Raw genomic sequence first — 22,375 nt, forward strand, 5'->3', positions numbered from 1 at the left:
AATATCCCAAATCTAATGAACATTCCTCTGCATCATCACACATGGATGGCAATGGCATATACAATGCAATTCAATTGTTAGGCTTGACAATTCATGTGCTATAAACTCCCGATATAGGAAACGTTTGATGTGTCAGAATTTTTGTTGGGTCTGAGACCCCCACATACAGCTAGAGTGAAGCTATTCGGCTTTGTTCCCACAACGTCATTTTCCTGTTGTGTGAACATCGCCATAAAGTACTTAACCTGACAACTTTTCTTCATATTATACGACAGAAAGCTGAAACTACCCATAGACATGCATTATAGCATTTCTGAGTGAACCGGGAAACTGGAGCTGAGGTATCTATACTGTCAGGTGATCAAAGACGTTGGTGTATTCCTCCAATGTCTGATCTATATGTGCTCAACATTAGTCCATAGGACAAAATGACATGGTGGTTCCTTTTGCTGTTGCATTTGTCTCAAGAGTTAAGATAGTGAAAAATGCAAGTAATGGGTCACTAATGTATCTGGGAAGAAAGGATATCTAAAGTAACCCACCACCTTTTTAAGGTAGATTTCCATCTGGGTATGTTAAACCATGACTAGCCATTACCCATCTATAGTCAGTTGTTTCGGGGTTGTTGCCCCCTATCAGTACAGAGCAGGATGCCGGGTGGCTAGTTAGATGTTAGACCCAATGGGTTAAGTTTCTTCTTAAAGGGGTTGGCCACTTTATAGTAAAATTGTTCAGAATACAGTATTAGTAACTGTACTCACTGTATATAATGTAAGTATATATACCTCATGGAGCTAATGTCAAGCTCCCCTCCTCCAGGCTGTCCATAAGATGGCCGATATAGAGGGGCATGTGACCATGCCCCACCCCCAAGTGTCCAACACTGCGCCTGTATATGTCTATGGTGGACACTGGGGTTCGGTGCAAGGTCACATGCTCCTCCATGTCGGCCATCTTATGGACAGACTCACCCCAAAGCAGGACAGCACAGCCTAGAGGAGGGGAGTCTGATATTAGCTCTATGAGGTACACAGGGAGCTGCTGTCAGTAAGTAATGTGAATACACTTACTGTACAGTGAACTATTTTACTATAAAATTCCAACCCTTTTAAGAAGAAAGACGTATGGAGACTTACAGGCCACTGGGAATTCTGGGAAGAAAGGCTATGCAAATTAGATCTATTCTATGCAAATGAGTTCTATTCTAGCTACCTGTGGGTGGGTCTCAGTGCCCAATCCCCCATCAATGAATACATCTGACATATCAGGGTTTGTCTATATCCTGGGCTATGCTTGATAAACTTCCACTGGATCACAGTTTCATATATAAAAGTGACAAAATGACAAATGGGCGTAAATTTTTTTTATTGATAATTCGTGGCAGAGGTGATCATTGTGTGCTTTCCAGATTCAGTATTTCCGGCTGATGGGTGGCGTTATAATTCTGAAGAGATGGCTGCAGACCGTAGATTGGTCATGCCAGACTTAGAGGTAAAAAGCTACGTTACCCCCCCACCACCACCACTAAGCCGATGTATCTCTTACGGGTAAGTTTTAAGAGATATCCTTATTATAGAGGACAGTGAATAGACTGACCATGTGTTACGGAATGCGGATGGCTTTATAAGTGCCTGGCTCTGTATAGTTACAGTATACAATCTAATTATGATGTACTATACAGTTAGCAAAGGAATCAATCACATTCCGCAATATCTTGGCCTGGTTTATACATTATTTATTTAGTAGTATCATTTGGCTTTGTGAACCCATTTAAGGGTCAACGTTAAGTTTTATATGAAGCTTGTTGACTTTGTCAGCTCCTGTATTTACCTCTGGGTGCTTTCCCCAGTAGGTCACCATTCAAAGTCCAAGCCAAGAGGGCAGTGTGGTGTGGACTTTGGTCACGTCAGGAGTGATTGGGTAACGGATCCACTTTCCTATCATGGTTACTTATCTCTTTCTCACTCCAGTGACACACCCAGTACACTTGTTGACATGATTTCCTGCCCGTTTTACATGTGGGTTCTCTGCCATTAGCGTTGAACTCTGCCCTGCCATTAAATGATTAATTTATGCTTTTTACACTAAAAAAGTTGATGCAAGGAATGTCAATAGCTGCTTCCCCTCCCGATAAGTTTAAGTAGATGGGTAACACAAGCCATCTCATCATGATCTAGATCAGAGGTCCTCAGACTTCTGTAGGTCATGAGCCACGTTCATATACAGCACGTTGTATCCCGCTACGCCAACTCCTAAAAGGTAGAAAGCCACATGAAAGATATAACCAAGTGATACGGCTTTTACCTTTCCCTTATAACATTGAAATTCTAGCAATGCTGTGGCTCCAGACCTACCGGTTAGAGAACCCTGACCTAGGTAGATCATGGACTCTTAAAGGAATTGTTATTTTTCAAATTTAATTCATAAATAAACAAGAAAAAGTTAAAAAGGGACATGTTCTGGTGTTACGTGGTCACTGTAGTCTGGTGACTTCCTGTAATGTTTGTGTACTTTGCTAAAGCAAATATATTCCGGAACACCGAGAACATGATCCCGCGCTTGGCCAACATGGCCTTCCATTAAAGCTGACATTTCTTTTGCTTGGGCTGCATAATTTGGGTTAACACTGAATAATTTGAATAAACCATGCACATTCAATTGTTTGGCTTCATGTCTGCCTGAGACGTATTCAACTATTTTCAGCACCATTTCCAAGAATGGCTGTCCTGTCTTCTGGTAGAAGCATGGCAGCCATCTTGACTCTCACGGTCAGGAGACCGGCAGAGAACCAGGGATAATGCTGTCCTTTATATTTGAGATACCAGGCAAATATTTATTTTTCTTTAGGTAAAGACTACGGACTAGATCACTTTCTGTCAAGAGACTGACGGTGAAAACTGTTGTGGCTGGTAATGCTATACTTTACTCTCCATAGTATACAGGCCCTCCTGTGTAAAAAAAAAAAAAACTCCTTTTTTTATTTTTCTCATTCTTGTATCATTACAATATATCTGCTAGATACTTATTGCTTGGTACAAAATGTTATCCAACATATAACTTTCCAGTTTAAGCCTTAGGTGTTGGAAATCATAGTTCTAGCTCTTCTATTATTTATACTAATATGTTTCCACGCGGCACAGTATATTGTGCGTTATCAAATGCAGCCTTTCTGGCACTTTCTTTTAGGTCTTGTTGGGTGGGTTTTTTGCGGGTGGAGACTAATCATTGATGGGGCAGGGTGTTATACCTCTTTAGTTGTATGTGCATGTGTTCTTTGCTGCAGGCGTACCCATGCCATCGTGCCTTGCACACTCTGGTTTCCAGGTGACAGACACGATCTACGGTATAGTATGCAACCTCGGAGTCAGAGTAAAAAAATATTTCTATTAATTTGATAAGCAATGGTATATTCTGCATGCATCAGTCTGTTTTTATGCGTTTTATGGACTAGCTGTGCTCCAGGCCAAAATGAACTAAAGAGGCAATATTCTGGCCATTTGAATGGCACCGAAATTTGACGTTTTACAGATTGAATCCAATTGATATAAAAATTGCTTCCCAAGTCCTTAACTTTTCTTTAAAGAAATATAAATATATATATATATATAAAATATAAATCATAACATATTCAAAAAGTCAATTCTTCTTCTAAAGAAACCTCATATGGTATATAGTGAATCCTATAGAGATAAGAAAACTAAAAAGCTGATGTAGAAGAATGGTCCATTGTAGATGGAATTACTGTTTATGTTCTACGTGGCTTTGTAATTTCCACCCTATTTAGAAGACTAGTGTTCTTCGCCATTGTCTTTCTAAATATTTATCTCCACTCTTACTATTACTGTATCCATGGGTTCCTGTCTACTTTTCAAGGACCCGTAGAAAGACTTAAGACTTGTTGACTGCCTAAGGGCTTAGTTCATTCTTGGTACTTCACAAGCTTCCATAAAATGATGCCAACTATGCTTAGAAACCAGGTTTCCAGCTTGTCCATTCTATTCACATTATAGTCATTTATATCACCAAAGGAGCCAACAAGTCACCAAGCCCATTCCATTTTCTTTCTCCTAATAGAAGCCCTTTAAGGAGAACCTGTCAGGTCCTGTGGGCCTTACAAGCCAGCCCTGGGACCTGACAGATCAGGAGAAGAGCATTCTGACGGGGTTCCCCTGAGGACTCTGCGTTCTGCCAGAGCAGAAAAAAAATTACATTTATTCTCAGTAGCTGTCACTTCTTTGACTATAGAGTCCCTGTGCTGCGTCCTTTCTTCCTAGTCAGGTTTGATTAAAGTGAACCTGTCAGCTGGGAGGACGGCGCTGAGCCCGGATACTTACCCTTTGCTGCAAGTCCCGCTCCTGGACCCGGCCCTGGGACGGAGATCTCACCGTTAGAAACTGTGCGCGCGCTCGGCAGAGATAAGTCCGATGCCCATAGAGAATGACTGCTCCAGTCATTCTCTATGTGCTTTTGACTCATCTTAGGTAATTAGCATACATCGCACGCTCACCTTCCGGCGTCGATGAGGAACGGGACTTGCAGGAAAAGGGGGGTTTCCACCGGGGGGTTGGGCGGGCTAGGCGCCGTCCTCCCGGTTGACAGGTCCTCTTTAACAACGTGAGCTCTGGACTTCTTCCTGCACTTAGGCTGTCAATCATTATTGCCTGGGTGGCAGGGGGCGTAGATAAAAACGCCGGCCATATAGTCACGGACACACTGAATAAAAGTCATTTTCTTTTAAATTGCTCTGGAGAACACTGCTAGAACAATGTTCTTCTGACCTGCCAGATCCCCGGGCCGGGCCTTACAGGTTCTCTTTAAGCATATATTTGTTATAAATGTGATCTGGTTCTCCATTTCATCTGTTCCCAAATTTTGTCATACTGCTTAAACCCCTCAACAGAAGTGGTTATTTTCATATAGACTTGGCTCCATTTTACCATAAAATGAACCATCCATACCACTCAGTTTTGCATGAGATGAGACAACATCACTATGAAAAGCTTAACCTTTGACAAGCCTGCTTTCTGATATATTGCATATTGTTGGTTGTAGCCATTTCCTCCTGGGTACAGTATAAGAAATGTTATTCTCTCTGTTGCCCTTTACCTTCATATGTTTCCATACAGGACTATTGGTAAGCACTGTATAAGGTATGTTTTGTACAGATGACTGTATTAGCTTCCTAAAAATAAAGTTAAAGAGCAATGAATTACTATATGCCATTGTTCTAAAAAAGACAAACACGTGATTGTTTGCCATGAGTTCTCTATATAACATCACTATATTATTGCTTATCGGCCTCCTGTTATGGCTGTATACAAAAATTACAAGCAGGTATTGGGGCTCACCTATGGGGAGACCTCCAGAAAGACCTGCCCTTGTACATGGCGACAGTTCAGATATTCAGTATGTGCTTGCTGACATGTTTTGTGCCATTTCTTTTTCATTAAACAATTTTGTTCTATTTTGGACAGATGTCTTGTAACAAGGGCGAGAACCAGGAGACCCAAAGGGAGAATTTCTTCCAAGTAAGTATTCACGGTGGATTTTGGCATGGGCACAGATTACGTCTGCCTTGGTTGTCTTTCATAGAACCTTTGTGGTAAAGAGCCATACGCATAGGATAGTATAGGGCCGATCAGTATTGGATCAGCAGGGTCCCTGCCGATCAGCTGATTGTCTTTTCTATCAATGTTCTTTAGTAGCAGTGGTACAGTACAGAGGCGTCATCTTGTTCACATTAACAAAGCAGTAATACTATTCTACGTCCATTGAAAAGACAAGCAGCAGTTGACATTGAAAACACTGCCGCAGTTGTACGAGCATCACGGCCCCTCCAAACAGCTGATCAGCAGAACTGGCAGAAGAGTTTTTACCCACTCACTTCCCTGCTATTTCCATCCCTGTCCCCAGCTGTGCTGCACGTTCTTTCGTCTGTGTTGCACAAGGATTGTCCCCCTGAGACAGTACACCACTGTGACCACTGAAGGTCGTTGTGCAACACCTACACAATGAAGTGCAACGCAGTTGGGGACAAGCGCAGAGATAGCTGCGGCGAGAGGGTAAGTATATAAAAAATCCTTTTACCAATCCCACGGGCAAGACTCGGAAGTAGTGTTCTCTATTATGTTCATTATGTGCTCGGTAGTCCTGGATATTCATGAGCTGTAGCAAACTCTGCCCACCAGCTGCTAATTGATAGTTATCGATCCATGCTGTGTATAGGGAAAGAGCTGTTAGTCAGCAGCTGGAGGGCGGGGGAGGGGTGCGGCACGAATCCTATTCTCCTGCTTATTAGCAGAACTGCTGAATAGAATGATTTAAGTAATATTCCGATCTGTTCAGCATTTTTGTCACTAGTTGATACTGCCCTTATTTAAGGCAGCATAAACTTAGTGACAGATTCACTATTTGTCAGGAATACCCCTTTAACATTTTTGAGTTGCTATCAGGCTGTAGTATTACTGGTCTGCAAAGCAGCTATGAATCCAGTAGAATGTTTAGTAGTTAACTAATGCTGATACAGTGTGATATTTTTATCTATATGCCTTCTTAGAAAATCCCTGGTTTGTGAAGCGTGAAGAGTCTAGCACATTAGCTCAGTGAGTGGATGCACAGTCACGCGTCGTCGCTCTATTTACTTATCGCCGGCTGGCTGAGGAGATCATAGTTCACATGTACAGTAGTTTTCCAAGCTGTGTGTAAAAAAAAAAAAAAAAAAGAGGATGTTTGGCCAAGGTGTTGGGACTGTGGAAAATCACTGCAAGCCGCATCTAAAGGTTAAAGAATTAATGCGCCTGGTCGGATCTAAATAGAACCGACGGGGATGCCAGATCTGTGAACCATCCAGACCTATCCAGTACTCACTAATGTAGTGCTTAATCCATGTAAATTATGGACTAAACAGCTTTGTGGTCAGCTACTTAAATATGCTTGGGGCACACTGTTGCATATTCCGTATACATTGACGCGTCTATGCCCTACACAGTTTTATGCCGTGTATATGGGGACTGCCCTATATACAGGGACATTGTTTAAGCCCTATATATAGAACATTTTTGTATGCCCTATATACAGGGACAGAGTTTTAGGCCCTATATATAGGGCATTGTTGTATGCCATTTATAGGGGGACAACAATTTCCACTATTATAAACAATTGGTTATATCCCTCTAATGATACAGACTTTTTCCTAGGGTTACTTTTTGACTAAATTGGTATATTTAGTCTTTGTCACAAGCTGTTGGCCTACAGCTGGCCCTACACATAAGATGGTTGTCCGCCTACAGCTGGCCCTACACATAAGATGGCTGTCATCCTAAGGCAGGCCCTACACATAAGATGGCTGTCCGCCTACAGCTGGCCCTACACACTAGTTGGCTGTCAGCCTAAAGCTGTCCCTACCTGTAAGATGGCTGTCCGCCTACAGCTGGCCCTACACATAAGATTGATGTCAGCCTACAGCTGTCGCTACCTGTAAGATGGCTGTCTGCCTACAGCTGGCCCTACACACTAGATGGCTGTCGGCCTAAAGCTGGCCCTACACATAAGATTGATGTCAGCCTACAGCTGGCCCTACACATAAGACTGCTGTTGTCCTAGGGCGGGCCCTACACATAAGATATCTGTCATCCTAAGGCAGGCCCTACGTATAAGATGGCTGTCGTCCTACAGCTGGCCCTACATATAAGATGGCTGTCCGCCTACAGCTGGACCTACACATAGGATAGCTGTCGGTCTTAAGCTGGCCGTACACATAAGATGGCTGTCAGCCTAAGGCAGGCCCTACACATAAGATGGCTGTCCGCCTACAGCTGGTCCTACACATAAGATGGCTGTTCGCCTACAGCTGTCCCTACACATAAGATGGCTGTCATCCTAAGGCAGGCCCTACACATAAGATGGCTGTTGCCCTAAGGCGAGCCCTACATATAAGATGGCTGTCGTCCTACAGCTGGCCCTACACATAAGATGGCTGTCGCCCTAAGGTGAGCCCTACATATAAGATGGCTGTCGTCCTACAGCTGGCCCTACATATAAGATGGCTGTCCGTCTACAGCTGGACCTACACATAGGATAGCTGTCGGTCTTAAGCTGGCCGTACACATAAGATGGCTGTCAGCCTAAGGCAGGCCCTACACATAAGATGGCTGTCCGCCTACAGCTGGTCCTACACATAAGATGGCTGTTCGCCTACAGCTGTCCCTACACATAAGATGGCTGTCATCCTAAGGCAGGCCCTACACATAAGATGGCTGTTGCCCTAAGGCGAGCCCTACATATAAGATGGCTGTCGTCCTACAGCTGGCCCTACACATAAGATGGCTGTCGCCCTAAGGCGAGCCCTACATATAAGATGGCTGTCGTCCTACAGCTGGCCCTACATATAAGATGGCTGTCCGTCTACAGCTGGACTTACACATAGGATAGCTGTCCGCCTACAGCTGGACCTACACATAAGATGTCTTTCAGCCTACAGCTGGCCTTATGTATAAGATGGCTGTCAGCTTTGAGCTTGGCCCTACATATAAGATGGCTGCCCGCCTACAGCTGTCCCTACACATAAGACGGCTGTCAGCTTAGAGCTGGCCCTACACATCAGATGGCTGTCAGCCTTCAGCTGGCCCTACACTTAAGATGGCTGTCAGCCTACAGCTGGCCCTACATATAGGATGGCTGCCGGCCTAATACTTGTGCAGCAGACCACTGTTTCTCCAGATCCCCCCCCCCCCCCCTTTCATATGTATATTCGGCAAGCTTTGGAACACCGGCCATCACCGTCCACCATAATCTTTTCTAGGAAAATGGCCTAGATTATGTTGTGGCCTTTTGAGTATATTTTAGCTTCTCATGTTCGGAGCATCTAACGTTGATGGGAAAACATCTTTACCTGCAGGTTACCTCTGCGCTCGCTCTAAGAAGGATAAATACGACTTGACTCTGTAAGCCATCCTGTCTGCTCAGTTGTCTTTAATGGGCTGCCCTGCTGTTGTCTGGATTAAGATAAGCGGACTAGATGCTTCATTGACCGTCTGCATGTTATACCTGACACATCTGCAACCCTTAAACTCCTTGATAACTGGGGCACGAGGCTGACAGTACCTTATAGCTTTGTGGTCAGATCTATCCAGCGTCGCCTGATTCAAAACCCCTATTCTTTTTGCCATCAGGGTGCCGCAGCCATGGTAATGGAGAGTGTGATGTTTGCAATCCTGGCAGAAAGGTCCCTGGGCCCTAAGTTGTATGGGATCTTTCCACAAGGACGTCTGGAGCAATTCATTCCGGTAAGTGGAGCTGGTATATTGCGTTATTCTTTGGCTCGTGATAAATGACTAAGTGTTGTGCAAGAGTCTGGGGAGTCGGATGATTATGTAACAGCGCTTGGCCACTGACTCACTCTCAGTTTCTAATGTGACCTGTGCCAGAAAGTTCTTTAGCTTGTGTGTCAGTAAAATCTGCTTTCCGTGCAGCTCCTTTGGATCCCATTCAGTCAGGAGATCATAAGGTTACATAAGCCAAGTACAGTAACTCATACAAAGTTTCCATCAATGACAGACATATGTAATCCCTTGTATAAAGCTAGGGGTAGGGAACCTTGCCTCTCCAGCTGTTACAAAACTACAACTCCCATCATGCCTGTCCATGCATGATGGGAGTTGTAGTTTTGCAACAGCTAGAGGGCCAAGTTTCCCTACCCCTGGTATAAATGTACAATTCTCATACATAGTGGTTAATTTTTTGGCCCATCCATATTATTTGGTGAACGGTCCTGTTGACGTTCTCGTTTTAGAGTCGAAAGCTTCAGACCGAGGAGCTAAGCTTCCCTGATATATCCGCTGAGATAGCAGAGAAGATGGCCCGCTTCCATGACATGAGCATGCCATTCAACAAGGAACCCAAGTGGCTTTTTGGAACAATGGAGAAGTAAGTTATCTGCTAGGTGGCACACGTTCATCGAATTTCGTGTTATTCAGTAATACAAGGGAATAAAAAAAGCTTTGTCATATATCTTAAGGCCCTATTACACAAAGCGATTATCGACTGCATTCGGCTGATTATCGGCCGATAATTGCTTTGTGTAATAAAAGGCAACGATCAGCCGACATGCGCGATCTTGGCTGATTGTTGCCTTTTAACGTCTTTCAATATGTGGAAATACACCGATAGCAACGATCTGCTGCCGTCGCTCCAAGTAATAGGTGGCAACAGACCGTCGCTATTTCTTATGAGCTCCCCGGACGATTTAGGGCCCTATTACACCAAAAGATGTCTGACAGATTATCTGACAGATTTTTTCAGCCAAACTCAGGAATGGACTATAAACCGAGAACAGGTCGTAAAGATAAGACTGAGATTTCTCTTTTATTCAAATCTGTTTCTGGCTTTGGCTAAAAAAAATGTGTCAGATAATCTGTCAGATATCTTTTGGTGTAATAGGGCCTTTAAACATCGTCCAGGGAGACCCCCCCCCCTGCAGCTCCCGGCGCCCCCCCCCCCCTGCTCTTACCCACTCGCTTTTGGTACGTGTAATAGCGCCGGCAGCAAGCAGGGAATGAGCGCTCACTCTGATCGCCCCGTGTAATAGGGGCTTTATTTGAGAGAAATGCTTATTTAAACAGAGGGAGATTTATCAAACATGGTTGCCCCTAGCAACCAATCAGATTCCACCTTTCGTTTTCCAAAGAGCCTGTGAGGAATGAAAAGTGGAATCTGATTGGTTGCTAGGGGCAACTGAGCCAGTTTCATTTTACACCATGTTTGATAAATCTCCCCCTATGAGCCATTTATTTTCCCCCACCTCTCAAAATGATCGTATTCATTGCAGAATCTGTATCTATATAGATAGATAGGTAACTGATAGATCAGGTTACATTCTGCATTATAGAAGTCTATAAAAAGAGGCGGGTCCTCCCAAGTGTACTGTGTGAATCGTCAGCCTGGTCAGTCCAGTGCAGCTTTTCCAGCACTAGGTCATGGCATAGCAGGGAGGAGTATGTTCTTTCTTTTGGCCAGAGAAGTAAGGGAAATGGGGGAGATTTATCAAACATGGTGTTAAGTGAAGCTGACTCAGTTGCCCCTAGCAACCAATCAGATTCCACCTTTCATTTTCCAAAGAGTCTGTGAGGAATGAAAAGAATCTGATTGGTTGCTAGGGGCAACTGAGTCAGTTTTACTTTACACCATGTTTGATAAATCTCCCCCCATGTATACGTACTAGTGGCACAACCTCCGCTTTCTTCTGTGCACCATAGAGGGGACTCCCCCTGGGAGTCATTACCCGCAGTGAGAGCACTAACATCACCTTGTCACCACTGTGTAAGGAATCTAGCAGGTATATAAAACATCTTTTGAAATGACAGGTTCCCTTTAGTTAGTATACAGGTACGGAAAATTGTACTTATTATTTGTCCCTTATGCGAGTCCTTTTTCCCGTCATGCATATTTGCCTATTGGGTAAAGTAATGTATTTGTTTGACAGATGTGAGGGAGGTAAAGTAACACCTGTCACATTGTGTAGGTGTAATCTGAGGCCCATTGAGCCGCTCGCTGCTTCATTTTCATATCCAAGATCCATACATCATCGCTTTTTTACAGTGTTGCTATGGAGTGTATCACACACAAGTGCTCTCCCGTTTTTTACTATATTAAATGGTCTTTACTTACTTTTAGGTACTTGAAGCAGGTGCTAAAAATAAAATTCACGCGGGAATCCCATGCCAGGAAGCTGAACAAGTTTTTAAGTTACAATCTTCCTAAAGAAATGGCTAATCTGAGGTAAGTTCTTAAGTAAATGTAGTGCATCTAAGTGAAGCCTAGTGAGTGTGTATATAATGTTCCCTCAGAGTGTGTGTGGGGGGAGGGGTGGACGTTTACCAATTAGATTTATCGGTGTAAACAAGAGCCAGGTTGTCAAATGTATATGGAAAATTTCTATTTCCTCTGTTATTCTTACTACATATGTATGACTAAATTGCCAACTCGGTGTTTCTAGCTGGGGGGGGGGGGGCGTGTCCTTACACTGTCTCATATCGTCAACTCTGATTGGATAATGGCAGAAAGTGTAGGGACACGCCCCCAACTGGTAACACCCAGTTGGTTATTTATTGGTCTACATTTCTAGTAGGGATAACAAAGGAACGGCACATCACAGAGCTGTAAGAAAAGATGTCCCGGAATTGTTATTTCCTGGGGAATAGAAAGATTTGCTAAAACAGACAGGTCCCATATAAAGGGGGTTGTCTCACAAAATTAAAGATTGCAATAGCTTCAGGATAGGGAACCTGATTTGGTCTGTTTACCTGTATAAGTGACAGTCCGCTGTTCATGCATCCTGAGTCAATTAATAATAGGTTTTTACATAGTATAAATAAAATATTTTTTTCCTCTCCCTTTTCCAGGGCCTTACTAGAAGCGACCAACTCTCCTGTCGTGTTTTGTCACAATGACTGTCAAGAAGGTAAGACATGAAATGGTTGATTTCTTGGTGTTTCTGCTGTTACATTCACTTCAGATCTGGATTCAGTGTCATTTAGGTGCAGTTTGTACATCATTTTGTATCTACAAAGAAAGAAAAGCTAAATCTTAACTGCACCCATTGGTCTACAATTATTTCTCCTGACGCCCCCTTAATGATACACCTTATTCCCTATGGGAACATAGGATTGTCATCTACCGTGTAACAGGGCCACCCAGCTCTCTGCTGTCAGGGATGTGAGGGGGGACCCTATACACAGCAGCATGGCAATACTACCAAAATGGCCGGGATTTTGTAAGGTGTTTGGTTATTTTATGTAATTTATGTCATAATCAGAAGTCGATACTAGAGGAATGAGCACTTGCCGAGTGTGCACCTTTGTATTGTTACCATCTTAGGTCTGGCTGAAAGTCCGGTCATTATTACCATTAATACAACCGTGGTTTAATATAATGTGTATTATTGGCCTGTGCTGCAGTTGTTGCTTTTAGTGACTGCTTTGCATCCATTCTTCATCGTGTTATCTTGTATTCTCAGGAAACGTCTTATTATTGGAAGGAAGGGAGAACTGTGAAAAGCAGAAGCTGATGCTGATAGACTTTGAATACAGCAGCTACAATTATAGGTATGGAGAGCAAGATGAACACTTAAGTGGAATAAATCACACCCTTACAGTGTGCTATGTGCACACTTCGTATTAGACTGGCCGTTCCGTGACCTGGCCGGACTCAAAAAAGATCATCCCGGCCGGTTCTGCAGTACCGGCCGGATGATCTTTAGCCCCGCAGAGTTCTGATGAGGGAGCATCCGTGCGCCCCCGCATAAGAACTCCCCACTGCACACTATGGAGCTCTCTCCACTGTGTGCACTGACAGGGTTTACTGCGGCCGCTATTCAATGAATAGCGGCCGCAGAAAACTGACATGTCAGTTTCTCGTGGCGCCACTAGAGATCCCGGCTAGAGTGTATATTATGTGTAAACACTCCGTCCTGGATTCCATAGATGGCAATGTTACGTATATATTCGTATTAATCACGGCAGTTGTTGCAATCAGCAACAACGGCCATAGTTTTACAAAAATATATGTAGTGTGAACATAGCCACATAGTGGAAAGTAGCCGAAAGTATAGGTGACGCAGGCTATACAGGGGTCGTCACCAGTAATAATGTATCAGGCCATAGAATAAAGCAGAAATGGATTCTGGAATATCCGTGAAGAGGACGACTGTTACAAGAGCTGGATTCTTTGTGTGGCCCCTGTGGGTTTTCTGTTCTCAGCTCTCATCCACTCCAGAGGACTCTACTCTGCTCTATTTTTACTGTAACAAGTCCTCCAATATTAACCCTTCTGCTTCTGTTGTTAATGAACAAAGCAGAGTCCATCAAATATAATAGATCATTCATTCTGTTCATTTGGGTCTTTTGGACCTCTGAAGATTATCTGTTTTACCAGTACAGCGAGTCCTTCCAACTCGGCCATTAAGAACATGACGTTAAAGTTCTACTCCTCTGTAAGCAGCTTGGCCTCTAAGATCTGCCATTGCGCAGGCATTAGTGCTTCTTGCATGAGGGGATCAGATTACATTTCTGCACGTTTGTTGCCTGGAAGGGATTATTCAGCAGACTCCCAATCCAGCAGGAGCACTTTCCACCCTGTCTGCTATTTGCAGCTGCTGATCTGACCTTCCATTAATAGCCTCAACCATAGTCCTACTGTACTGAGATGACCCCGATAGGGACGCTAAACTGTGGCACTTATGTCCCGCATTTGTCTTCTTTCAGGGGATTTGACATTGGCAATCATTTTTGTGAATGGATGTACGATTACACCTACGAGAAATTCCCATTTTTCAAAGCCAGCTTTTCAAAGTATCCCACAAAGAAACAACAGGTAACTATTTTATGGTATCTATGTAGGAGTAGTGTCAAGCAGATTTGCCGAGCTGTTTGGGTTCGGTAATGCTCTCCGAACTTGAATGCGTTGCATTTGACTCCTGACAGCTGGAGAAGTTGGATGCCCGTCTAGGGCTGCTAGGAAAACATGGATAAGGCCTATGGCCTGAGGGCAGCATCCAGCTTCGGGTTTAGGGCCAGTTCACATGGAGTAAAACTGGAGACTTTCGCCACGGAATCCCGTCAGCCTCTGTGTTATACTGGCAGTTTATGGGAGGCTCGTGCGCCTCCTCTCTGCACACGGAAAAATGGATATATGTCAATTCTTCCAAACGGAGAAGCGTGGAGAGAGGAGGCGCGCGAGCCTCATATAGACTGCCAGTATGACACGGAAGCTGGCGGGATTCTCAGTGACGGAATTCCACCGGTTTTACTCCGTGTGAATTCAACACTATGTATGAGTGATAGAGCGACACTTAATTATCTATTTTTTTAGGAGGGGGAGGGGGGATAGATCATAGTAAAATAGAATACATACAGCCAAGGCTGGGTTCACATGTGAACAGTTATTCCCACTACATCGCTGGGCCAACAGATTTGTTGCATGCCGGACCCCAACTGTGCCCGCCGGACCCATTGTCTTTATTGACGTCAGTTGGGTTTACGGCATGGTGTTCGGCATCTTACCTGTCAAAATAGCATGGATCGCCACACTATTTTGTCTGCTATTTTTTAAGGCGCCGGCGGATCCTCCCATGAAGATGTGAGCGCAGCCTTAGGGTTTACAAAGTTATTCATTGTTTCAACTGTGGAATGTAGTAAATCTTAAGCAAAGCTTGCCTGCGGCTGACAGTAATTGATATAAAAGCATCTGACTAATCTTATTTGCCTTTCAGCTTCACTTTGTATCTAGTTATCTAGCAGAATTTCAACCTGGCTTTGAAAACCTGAGCAATGAAGAGAGGAGTAAGATTGAGAATGAAATGCTCATCGAAGTTAACAGGTGAGTGTGGTCTGGACCCCTTTGTAAGCTGATCGGATCTACTGAGATCTACAGCAGTCAGCTGGGAACTCAGTAGAAAGTGTTCAGTTTCCACATGGTCGAAAAAGCATTACTAAGTTCACTTTTAATATAATGGCTTCATCATGTAATAAGCAGATGTGCCAGAACCTTCACTGCGAGAGACATTCTTAGTTGCTGTCTTAAGACAATAGAGAGAAATCCACCATCAGGATCCCCTAGGCAAATCAGGCAGTCAGGAGGAGCTGCATATACTAATCCAGTAGCGTATAACATATTTGACAGTAAACAGCATATTCAGAGCTATTTAACAATATGTATATAATGCTTATTATTCATTATTAATATTTATTTGTTTAGGTTTGCCCTTGCATCCCATTTCTTCTGGGGTTTGTGGTCTATTGTTCAAGCAAAAATCTCATCCATTGAGTTTGGGTATATGGTACGTATTGTTTTTGTCATTGTGCGTGGAGTATGGTGATAGTGACATAGTGTGACACATATAGTGGGATTTACAGAAGTGATTGGTAGCAGCCCCATGCTGATGAAATCACACCCATTTATGATGGTACCAGTAATCCTGGCGGCTATCGGATATTGCAAGTGGATGTGGTGTCAGTCAGATGTGGCTGCTTCAACATTGGAATATGGTCATGTTCTCTTTGAGTCAGTAATGACTTGCTTACTTTTGTCCTGTCAGTAATTACAATACTGACTTGCTGTTGCTGGAGCAGCATTTAGATAGGCATGCTTACATGCTGCAGCAGTGCTTAGGTAGGCATGCCTACATGCTGCAGCAGTGCTTAGGTAGGCATGCTTACATGCTGCAGCAGTGTTTAGATAGGCATGCTTACATGCTGCAGCAGTGCTTAGGTAGGCATGCTTACATGCTGCAGCAGTGCTTAGGTAGGCATGCTTACATGCTGCAGCAGTGCTTAGGTAGGCATGCTTACATGCTGCAGCAGTGCTTAGGTAGGCATGCTTACATGCTTCAGCAGTGTTTAGGTAGGCATGCTTACATGCTGCAGCAGTGCTTAGGTAGGCATGCTTACATGCTGCAGCATTGTTTAGTTAGGCATACTTACATGCTGCAGCAGCGCTTAGGTAGGCATGCTTACATGCTGCAGCAGTGTTTAAGTAGGCATGCTTACATGTTTGTGTATTTTACAAACAGACAATTTATAGACCATGGGGCACATTTATCATTCTCTTTGCACTATTATTTTGGCTAATTTGCTGTTTTTGCACACCACGTAAAATTTTAGCCAACATTTTTAAAACATTTGTGTTATTTTTAAGCAGGTTATGCTCAAAATATTAGATAAATAATATTATAATATGAGATGACGTCACCGTTCACAGAGATCAGGGTAGATGAGGATCCTTTATACTGTAATTTTTATCCAACAATGTTCGCTGCAATTTTGTGGAGTCAGAAACTATCCGGCAAACATATGGGCAAGCGGTCGTGTCACAGTTCCTCTGTATTAGCTCTTATGAACAAAGATGCGGACAATAATACAAGCTATACCCGTGTAATCTATTGACAGCCACTCACCTATTTAGAGAGATGATAAACGTGAAGAAACCACATTAGTACAGAACACACGATAAGATCGCTCTATCTCATACAACTTGTACTAACTTGTTCTTCTTGTTCATTTAGGAATACGCCATGGCAAGGTTCGATGCCTATTTCCTACATAAGAAGAAGTTAGGACTGTGAGTCCTACCTGCATAGACAATGACGGGAAAACCGCCCAGCTTTAAAACTTTTCAAAGCCATCTTCTGTAAATCATTCAGTTCCAAATGAATGAATCACACGGACGTTTACCGAAGTATTTTTAAGCCCGTAACGTGAGTCACTATGGTCTGGATTAAGCACAGGGGAGCGGCCGTTTGCTTTTAATTATATATATATATATATATGTGACAATGCAATCTACCAGTTCATTGGGAGCACCGAGACTTACATTGTAACGCCTCTCATTCTGACGCTTGATGAATTGAACGGATGCTTTTTAGACCTTCATGCAATTTTGCCTTGAAATTCATGAGAAGGGTATAAGTGTTATTCAGTCTCCTTAAAATTGTGAATGTATATATATTGTAAAATTGTTATATAATTTGATTATAATTTTTTATGTTAGTATTCAGTCGGGGTTCTTGCACACATTCCTGCTTTTTTTTTTTTTTTTAGGACAGGTCTGGGCAGTCTTCTCCATTTCATCTCCTATAGTCTGCTCTGTGAAGCTTAAAGTTCGTACCGCAGGGCTTTACACTATAGACAGCAGGGTTAATGCTGTGAGGGGTGCTTTCTAATACATAGTATCGAATGACAGACATGCTGCACGCTAGACGTCGTCTCTATAGCTTTAGACTTGTAGGATGTCCTTAGCCTGTCGCTGACTGTGCAGCCTGTAATTACTGTAATGTCATCAGGTGAAAGGGAAATCCTTCCCTGTGGCTACACATTTACAATAAACCACACCTGTCAGTCATACCTAGTGCAGCGTCAGTGCTTTAGTGTATAGTAATACACTAGGCTCTGATTTACTAACACGTTTCCTCCATCAAATGGACGGTTTTTACTAGTTTTTTTTTCTCGTTTTACCATATTTACTAACAGAAAAAACTGCACACCAGCCTGCTAAGATCATCTCGGCCGTAGCGTTCTGATGCGGGTGCATCAGCACGAGCCCGCATCAGAACTCCCAATGGGACACAATGAAGCAAGCAGCCGGAGCCGCTTGCTTCATTGTGTGAACTGACAGGGTTTCCTATTCAGTGAATTGCGGCCGGAGAAAACTGACATGTCAGTTCTTTGCGGCCCGGCATGGGATCCCAGGCTGGAGCGTATACGATGTGTATACGCTCCGGCCTGGATCCCATAGAGGAATAGGCAATGTTCCCCGGTGCATAAAGTACGGCAACAACGGCCGTACTTTTACATAGTGTGAACATAGCCTAAAACCGAAAAGTGGATATGTCCCTTTAAACCCCTTTTTTTTTTCTTAAGATCAGCCACCCCTAATGTGGCGGGAAGGTCGGCTTTTAGTTTTTTCCATGTGAAAAACCTGCCAATCTGACACATTAACAAATCTGTCAGTGAGAAACTAAAGCTCCTTACACGAAACGACAAGGATCGTCCGCGCAGCCCGGGTCCCTCGATTGTTGTGCCATGTAAAGGCACTGCAGACGTGCGCCAATCTCGCTGATCGAGATTTATTTGGAGCCCCCACGGCCGTTATTTGTAAAAGGACCTTAAAACCCTGAGGGTTGGAATCGTGAAAACCAAACAAACAATCTTAGTAAATCAGGGCCATATTGTTATAGGGGGTAGGCTACTTCCCCGATGCAGGCTGTCAGACATGAAATGGCTTGTAGAATTCCGCGCAAGTATTTTTTGTTAGCTACTTATATTGACATTGTCTTATGCACAGTTTACTGGACTTCAGTTACTACTTTAGGTTTGCATTGACAGAAACAAAGGACCGAAGGCAAACAATTGGTCAGTATTAAAGCAGCTTGAGAACATAAAGATGGCCGTACATAAAAGAAGGCTGTCAGATGCACGCTCCTTTGTGTTCTGAATAGGAAAAAAAGTGGAAAGCCGTTGCCAGAGCAGCTTTCTCCTTTCTTCCCGTTCAGAAGTTCTCCAAAACAAAAGGATTGAGCAGTTGAAATCCAATGTGCCTGATCCTTCACAGGGGGGTGTAAAATAAATCCAAAATTATGATTCCAACTGGAGTAAATATTATAGCACCACAGCCTCAGGTTATGTTCTTGACGGGACATGATTACGGCTTGCTATATCTCTATGTTGGTCAGTATTACATGGCTAGACGGTGTCAATTTTTTTTTCCTTTCTTTTCTATAAGATGTGAAGCACATGTCTGTAAATGATTTTGCAATTCCTTCAATGAATCTCTCAATGGGGTTTTAATGTTTTTGAGAAATTACGGAAATACTGTGTATTGATTAACATACTAAATTGAATTAACAATGTATACAACTTCCTTCGTTTTCTTAGGAGATGAAATCCCTAAGTATGGATAGGGTTGTTTAGTTTATGCCTAAAATCTACAGGCGCACTCTCTGTGCAGGGAACATGCAGTAATATGCTCGGTGTGGTCAGGACGAGCAGACCGCCGCCATGTATTCATACTGCATCTATTTCATGTTCGCTGCCTCCCCTAATGTGATTTATGATACTGTGACATACTAAAACACTACTAATACTTTCTCTTTAGAGCTTGTTTACACAAGTGTTTGTGCCCATATCCGCTATGTGTTATGTTTTTTTTTTTTAGGGAGAATGGAAGGTTTTCCTTCCTCCTCTTTTGGGATCTGTGATGGAGACAATGAGACCAATTTTATCTACTGGTAATATAGAAATACCTAATACTTAGAATTGTTTGATTTGTATGTATTCACTGTATGTAATGTAAAGCAAAATAGCCTTGCACTTTTTTTTTATTTTACATGAAATGTAAAAGCTGTATTTTTATATTAAAATATATTGATGGTTTTTGTGTGTTATATTTTATTTTCAATATTCCACTCCAGTATGTTTTTCCCACTACACATCCCACAAAATTTGCATAAATCAATAGTACAAGTAAAAGTAAGAAAGTTTTTAATGTATCTTATCGGAGAAAAATGCATATTTCTTCTTTTCTTGAGCGTATTCCCCCCCCCCCCTGTGAGGAGGCAGATTAGCTCACTGAGAGATTAGAATAATGATGTCCTTTAAAGTTTATGAAGGAGGTTGGAGTGGCTGAAAAGAGGAGCAAGACTAAGACAGCAGAGCTACAGTTTCGAGTGAGTGTTGTACAGTGATATCACTAAAACTGCAGTAAAAATTGCACTTCTGGGGGGGGGGGGGGGTCTTTTCAAAGAAAATAGTCGCTATGCATAAGGCAAGGTTTGATTTGTGACATAAAATCTGGTTTAGAGAAGGGAATTTTCTTCTCACCCCTGCACAGGATTCACAACTTACACTGCTTAGTACTGCTCTACAATGTCCTCTGTGCTGCTGCTGTTTTAGATGGTGTGCCACTGAGTGGGTAGTTCATGCAGAGTCTTAAAAGTAGCTCTTCTCCAAAAAGAAAAAAAAACTTGCTCCTCAATGCCACCTATTGCAGGCAGCATGCCTTCAATGCTTGGCCCTTAAAGAGCCTTAAAACATGACTGTGGGTCATAAGTAATTCCAGAATCTCTCCCAGAAGAGAGTGTTATTCCTTCAGATGACATAGAAGAGCAGGATCTACAGTGTGGTGTGTATGCAGTGTATGAAAGACATCATACAGGCTTGGCTCCACTTGCTGGCTGAGGGACAACTGAAAATTAGAGATGGAGCCTACTGATCAAAAATCTCCTTATACAAATTACATATTGGGCAAAAATAATGCTACTCACACACGACAGCTTATCCTAAGAAAGTCTCCGGAAAGTTCACACAGTGTTATTCAACTTTAGTTATTTGATACTCAAAACAATGTCCATTATTTTGAATAGCAAATAACGGCCGTTGCTTAACATACTTTGGCGGTCGTCACTGCAATGACGGCCGCTGGTACATTTTTCAAGTTCATGTTCGCTATTGCTGCCTTTTTACCCCTTAAGTGAAAAATTACAATAAAAGGACGGTGGAAAAAAAAAAAAATTTGTAAAGACTAAAGAACTTAAAATAATGTCCGCTGTTATAATAATAATAATAATAATGGCCACATATTAGATGGGCGCTGTAAATAGCGAACGTTATTATATACATTGTGTGGGCCAATTGCTTCCATGGACTTCAATGGAAATCATTGAAGGCTGAAAACAACAGCCCCTATTTCAAATTAAAATGGCGGCCGTTATCTTACAGGTGTGTGAACATATTACATGAAGCGATTTTTTTGGACGATAAACAAACTCAATCGACCGCTATGTCGCACGACCTGAAATCGTTCACCCAATTACACAGAACGATGATCGTTATTTATGATCGTTATTGCGTTCGTCCTGTAGTCGCCACTGCGTTCGCCGCTACTGCGAACGACCAAACAACGTCTTATTACATGCGAACTATTTGCAAACAACGCTAAAAATAGGTCCAAATTCTATTTAACGACCAACAATTTCTCGTTGGTCGTTTTAATCGTTGTCTGCTATTACACTAAGCGATTATCGTTCAAATCCGAATGATTTAACGATTTTTCGAACGATAATCGTTCCGTGTAATACCACCCTTGGGCTATGTTCACACGATGTCAAAATGACAGAGGTTTTTGTTAGATGGCCATCATTTAACAACAAATAACGGCCAATAAAAGGGCCTTTACTCTTGAGCGACAAGGCTAGGTGCCCACTCTCCAGCAGCTATGAGCTTTGCCATCTAAACAGGCTGAAATGTTGCACTTATATGACACCTTACATGTATATATGTTCCGACATTCCCATCGTATTTCATTGACATAAAAAACAACCTTTAGCGTTTCTATCTAAATAGACTTAAAAGCAGTGAAGCACATCTCTTTGCAGAGTATTCATATTGTTTCCGTCATGCTTCTGCATCTGTTCATGCATTCTTGACTTTGGATAGAAAAGTTGTTTTTATCACAGGCAGGATTAAGGCGCCTATACAGATTCAATAATGGGTAAGCCTCATACACATAAATGTAAGGCATGGCATGGTTTTTTATGGGGAGTGTAAAGGTAACACGTAGCTAGACAGCTCTGGCATCAGCTTATCTCTCTGAGAACAAAAGATGGTGTTGTGAAGAGAAAACCCATCATGCTTTCTCCTCTTCACTTACATCAGGGGTGTCAAACTCAAATACACAGTGGGCCAAAATTAAAATATTGGACATATTAAGTTGCGGGCCAGCCTTGATAATTATTGAGGCGCGAATGGCACTGTCAGAGAAGCATGCGGCATTCCTGGCACTGTCAGTGGTCTGCATCTCCCATCGCTGTGCACTATGATAAATGACA

The 22,375-nt window shown here is 42.8% G+C and overlaps 1 protein-coding gene across 1 annotated transcript in view; it reads left to right on the forward strand.

Annotated features, from left to right (window-relative positions):
* The window catches only part of LOC138787950 (choline kinase alpha-like), a 32,647-nt gene extending 12,725 nt beyond the window's left edge, over window positions 1–19,922 (forward strand). The window contains exons 3-12 of the mRNA XM_069965278.1: window positions 5,475–5,528; window positions 9,171–9,284; window positions 9,791–9,924; window positions 11,671–11,775; window positions 12,399–12,457; window positions 13,013–13,100; window positions 14,259–14,367; window positions 15,266–15,372; window positions 15,751–15,832; window positions 17,057–19,922. Coding sequence (XP_069821379.1) covers window positions 5,475–5,528; window positions 9,171–9,284; window positions 9,791–9,924; window positions 11,671–11,775; window positions 12,399–12,457; window positions 13,013–13,100; window positions 14,259–14,367; window positions 15,266–15,372; window positions 15,751–15,832; window positions 17,057–17,116 — 912 coding nt within the window. The 3' untranslated portion in view covers window positions 17,117–19,922. The remainder of the gene's footprint in view (window positions 1–5,474; window positions 5,529–9,170; window positions 9,285–9,790; window positions 9,925–11,670; window positions 11,776–12,398; window positions 12,458–13,012; window positions 13,101–14,258; window positions 14,368–15,265; window positions 15,373–15,750; window positions 15,833–17,056) is intronic.
* Window positions 19,923–22,375: the final 2,453 nt, after the last annotated feature.

The sequence above is a fragment of the Dendropsophus ebraccatus genome, chromosome 4, assembly GCF_027789765.1.
Source record: "Dendropsophus ebraccatus isolate aDenEbr1 chromosome 4, aDenEbr1.pat, whole genome shotgun sequence".
NCBI lineage: Eukaryota > Metazoa > Chordata > Amphibia > Anura > Hylidae > Dendropsophus > Dendropsophus ebraccatus.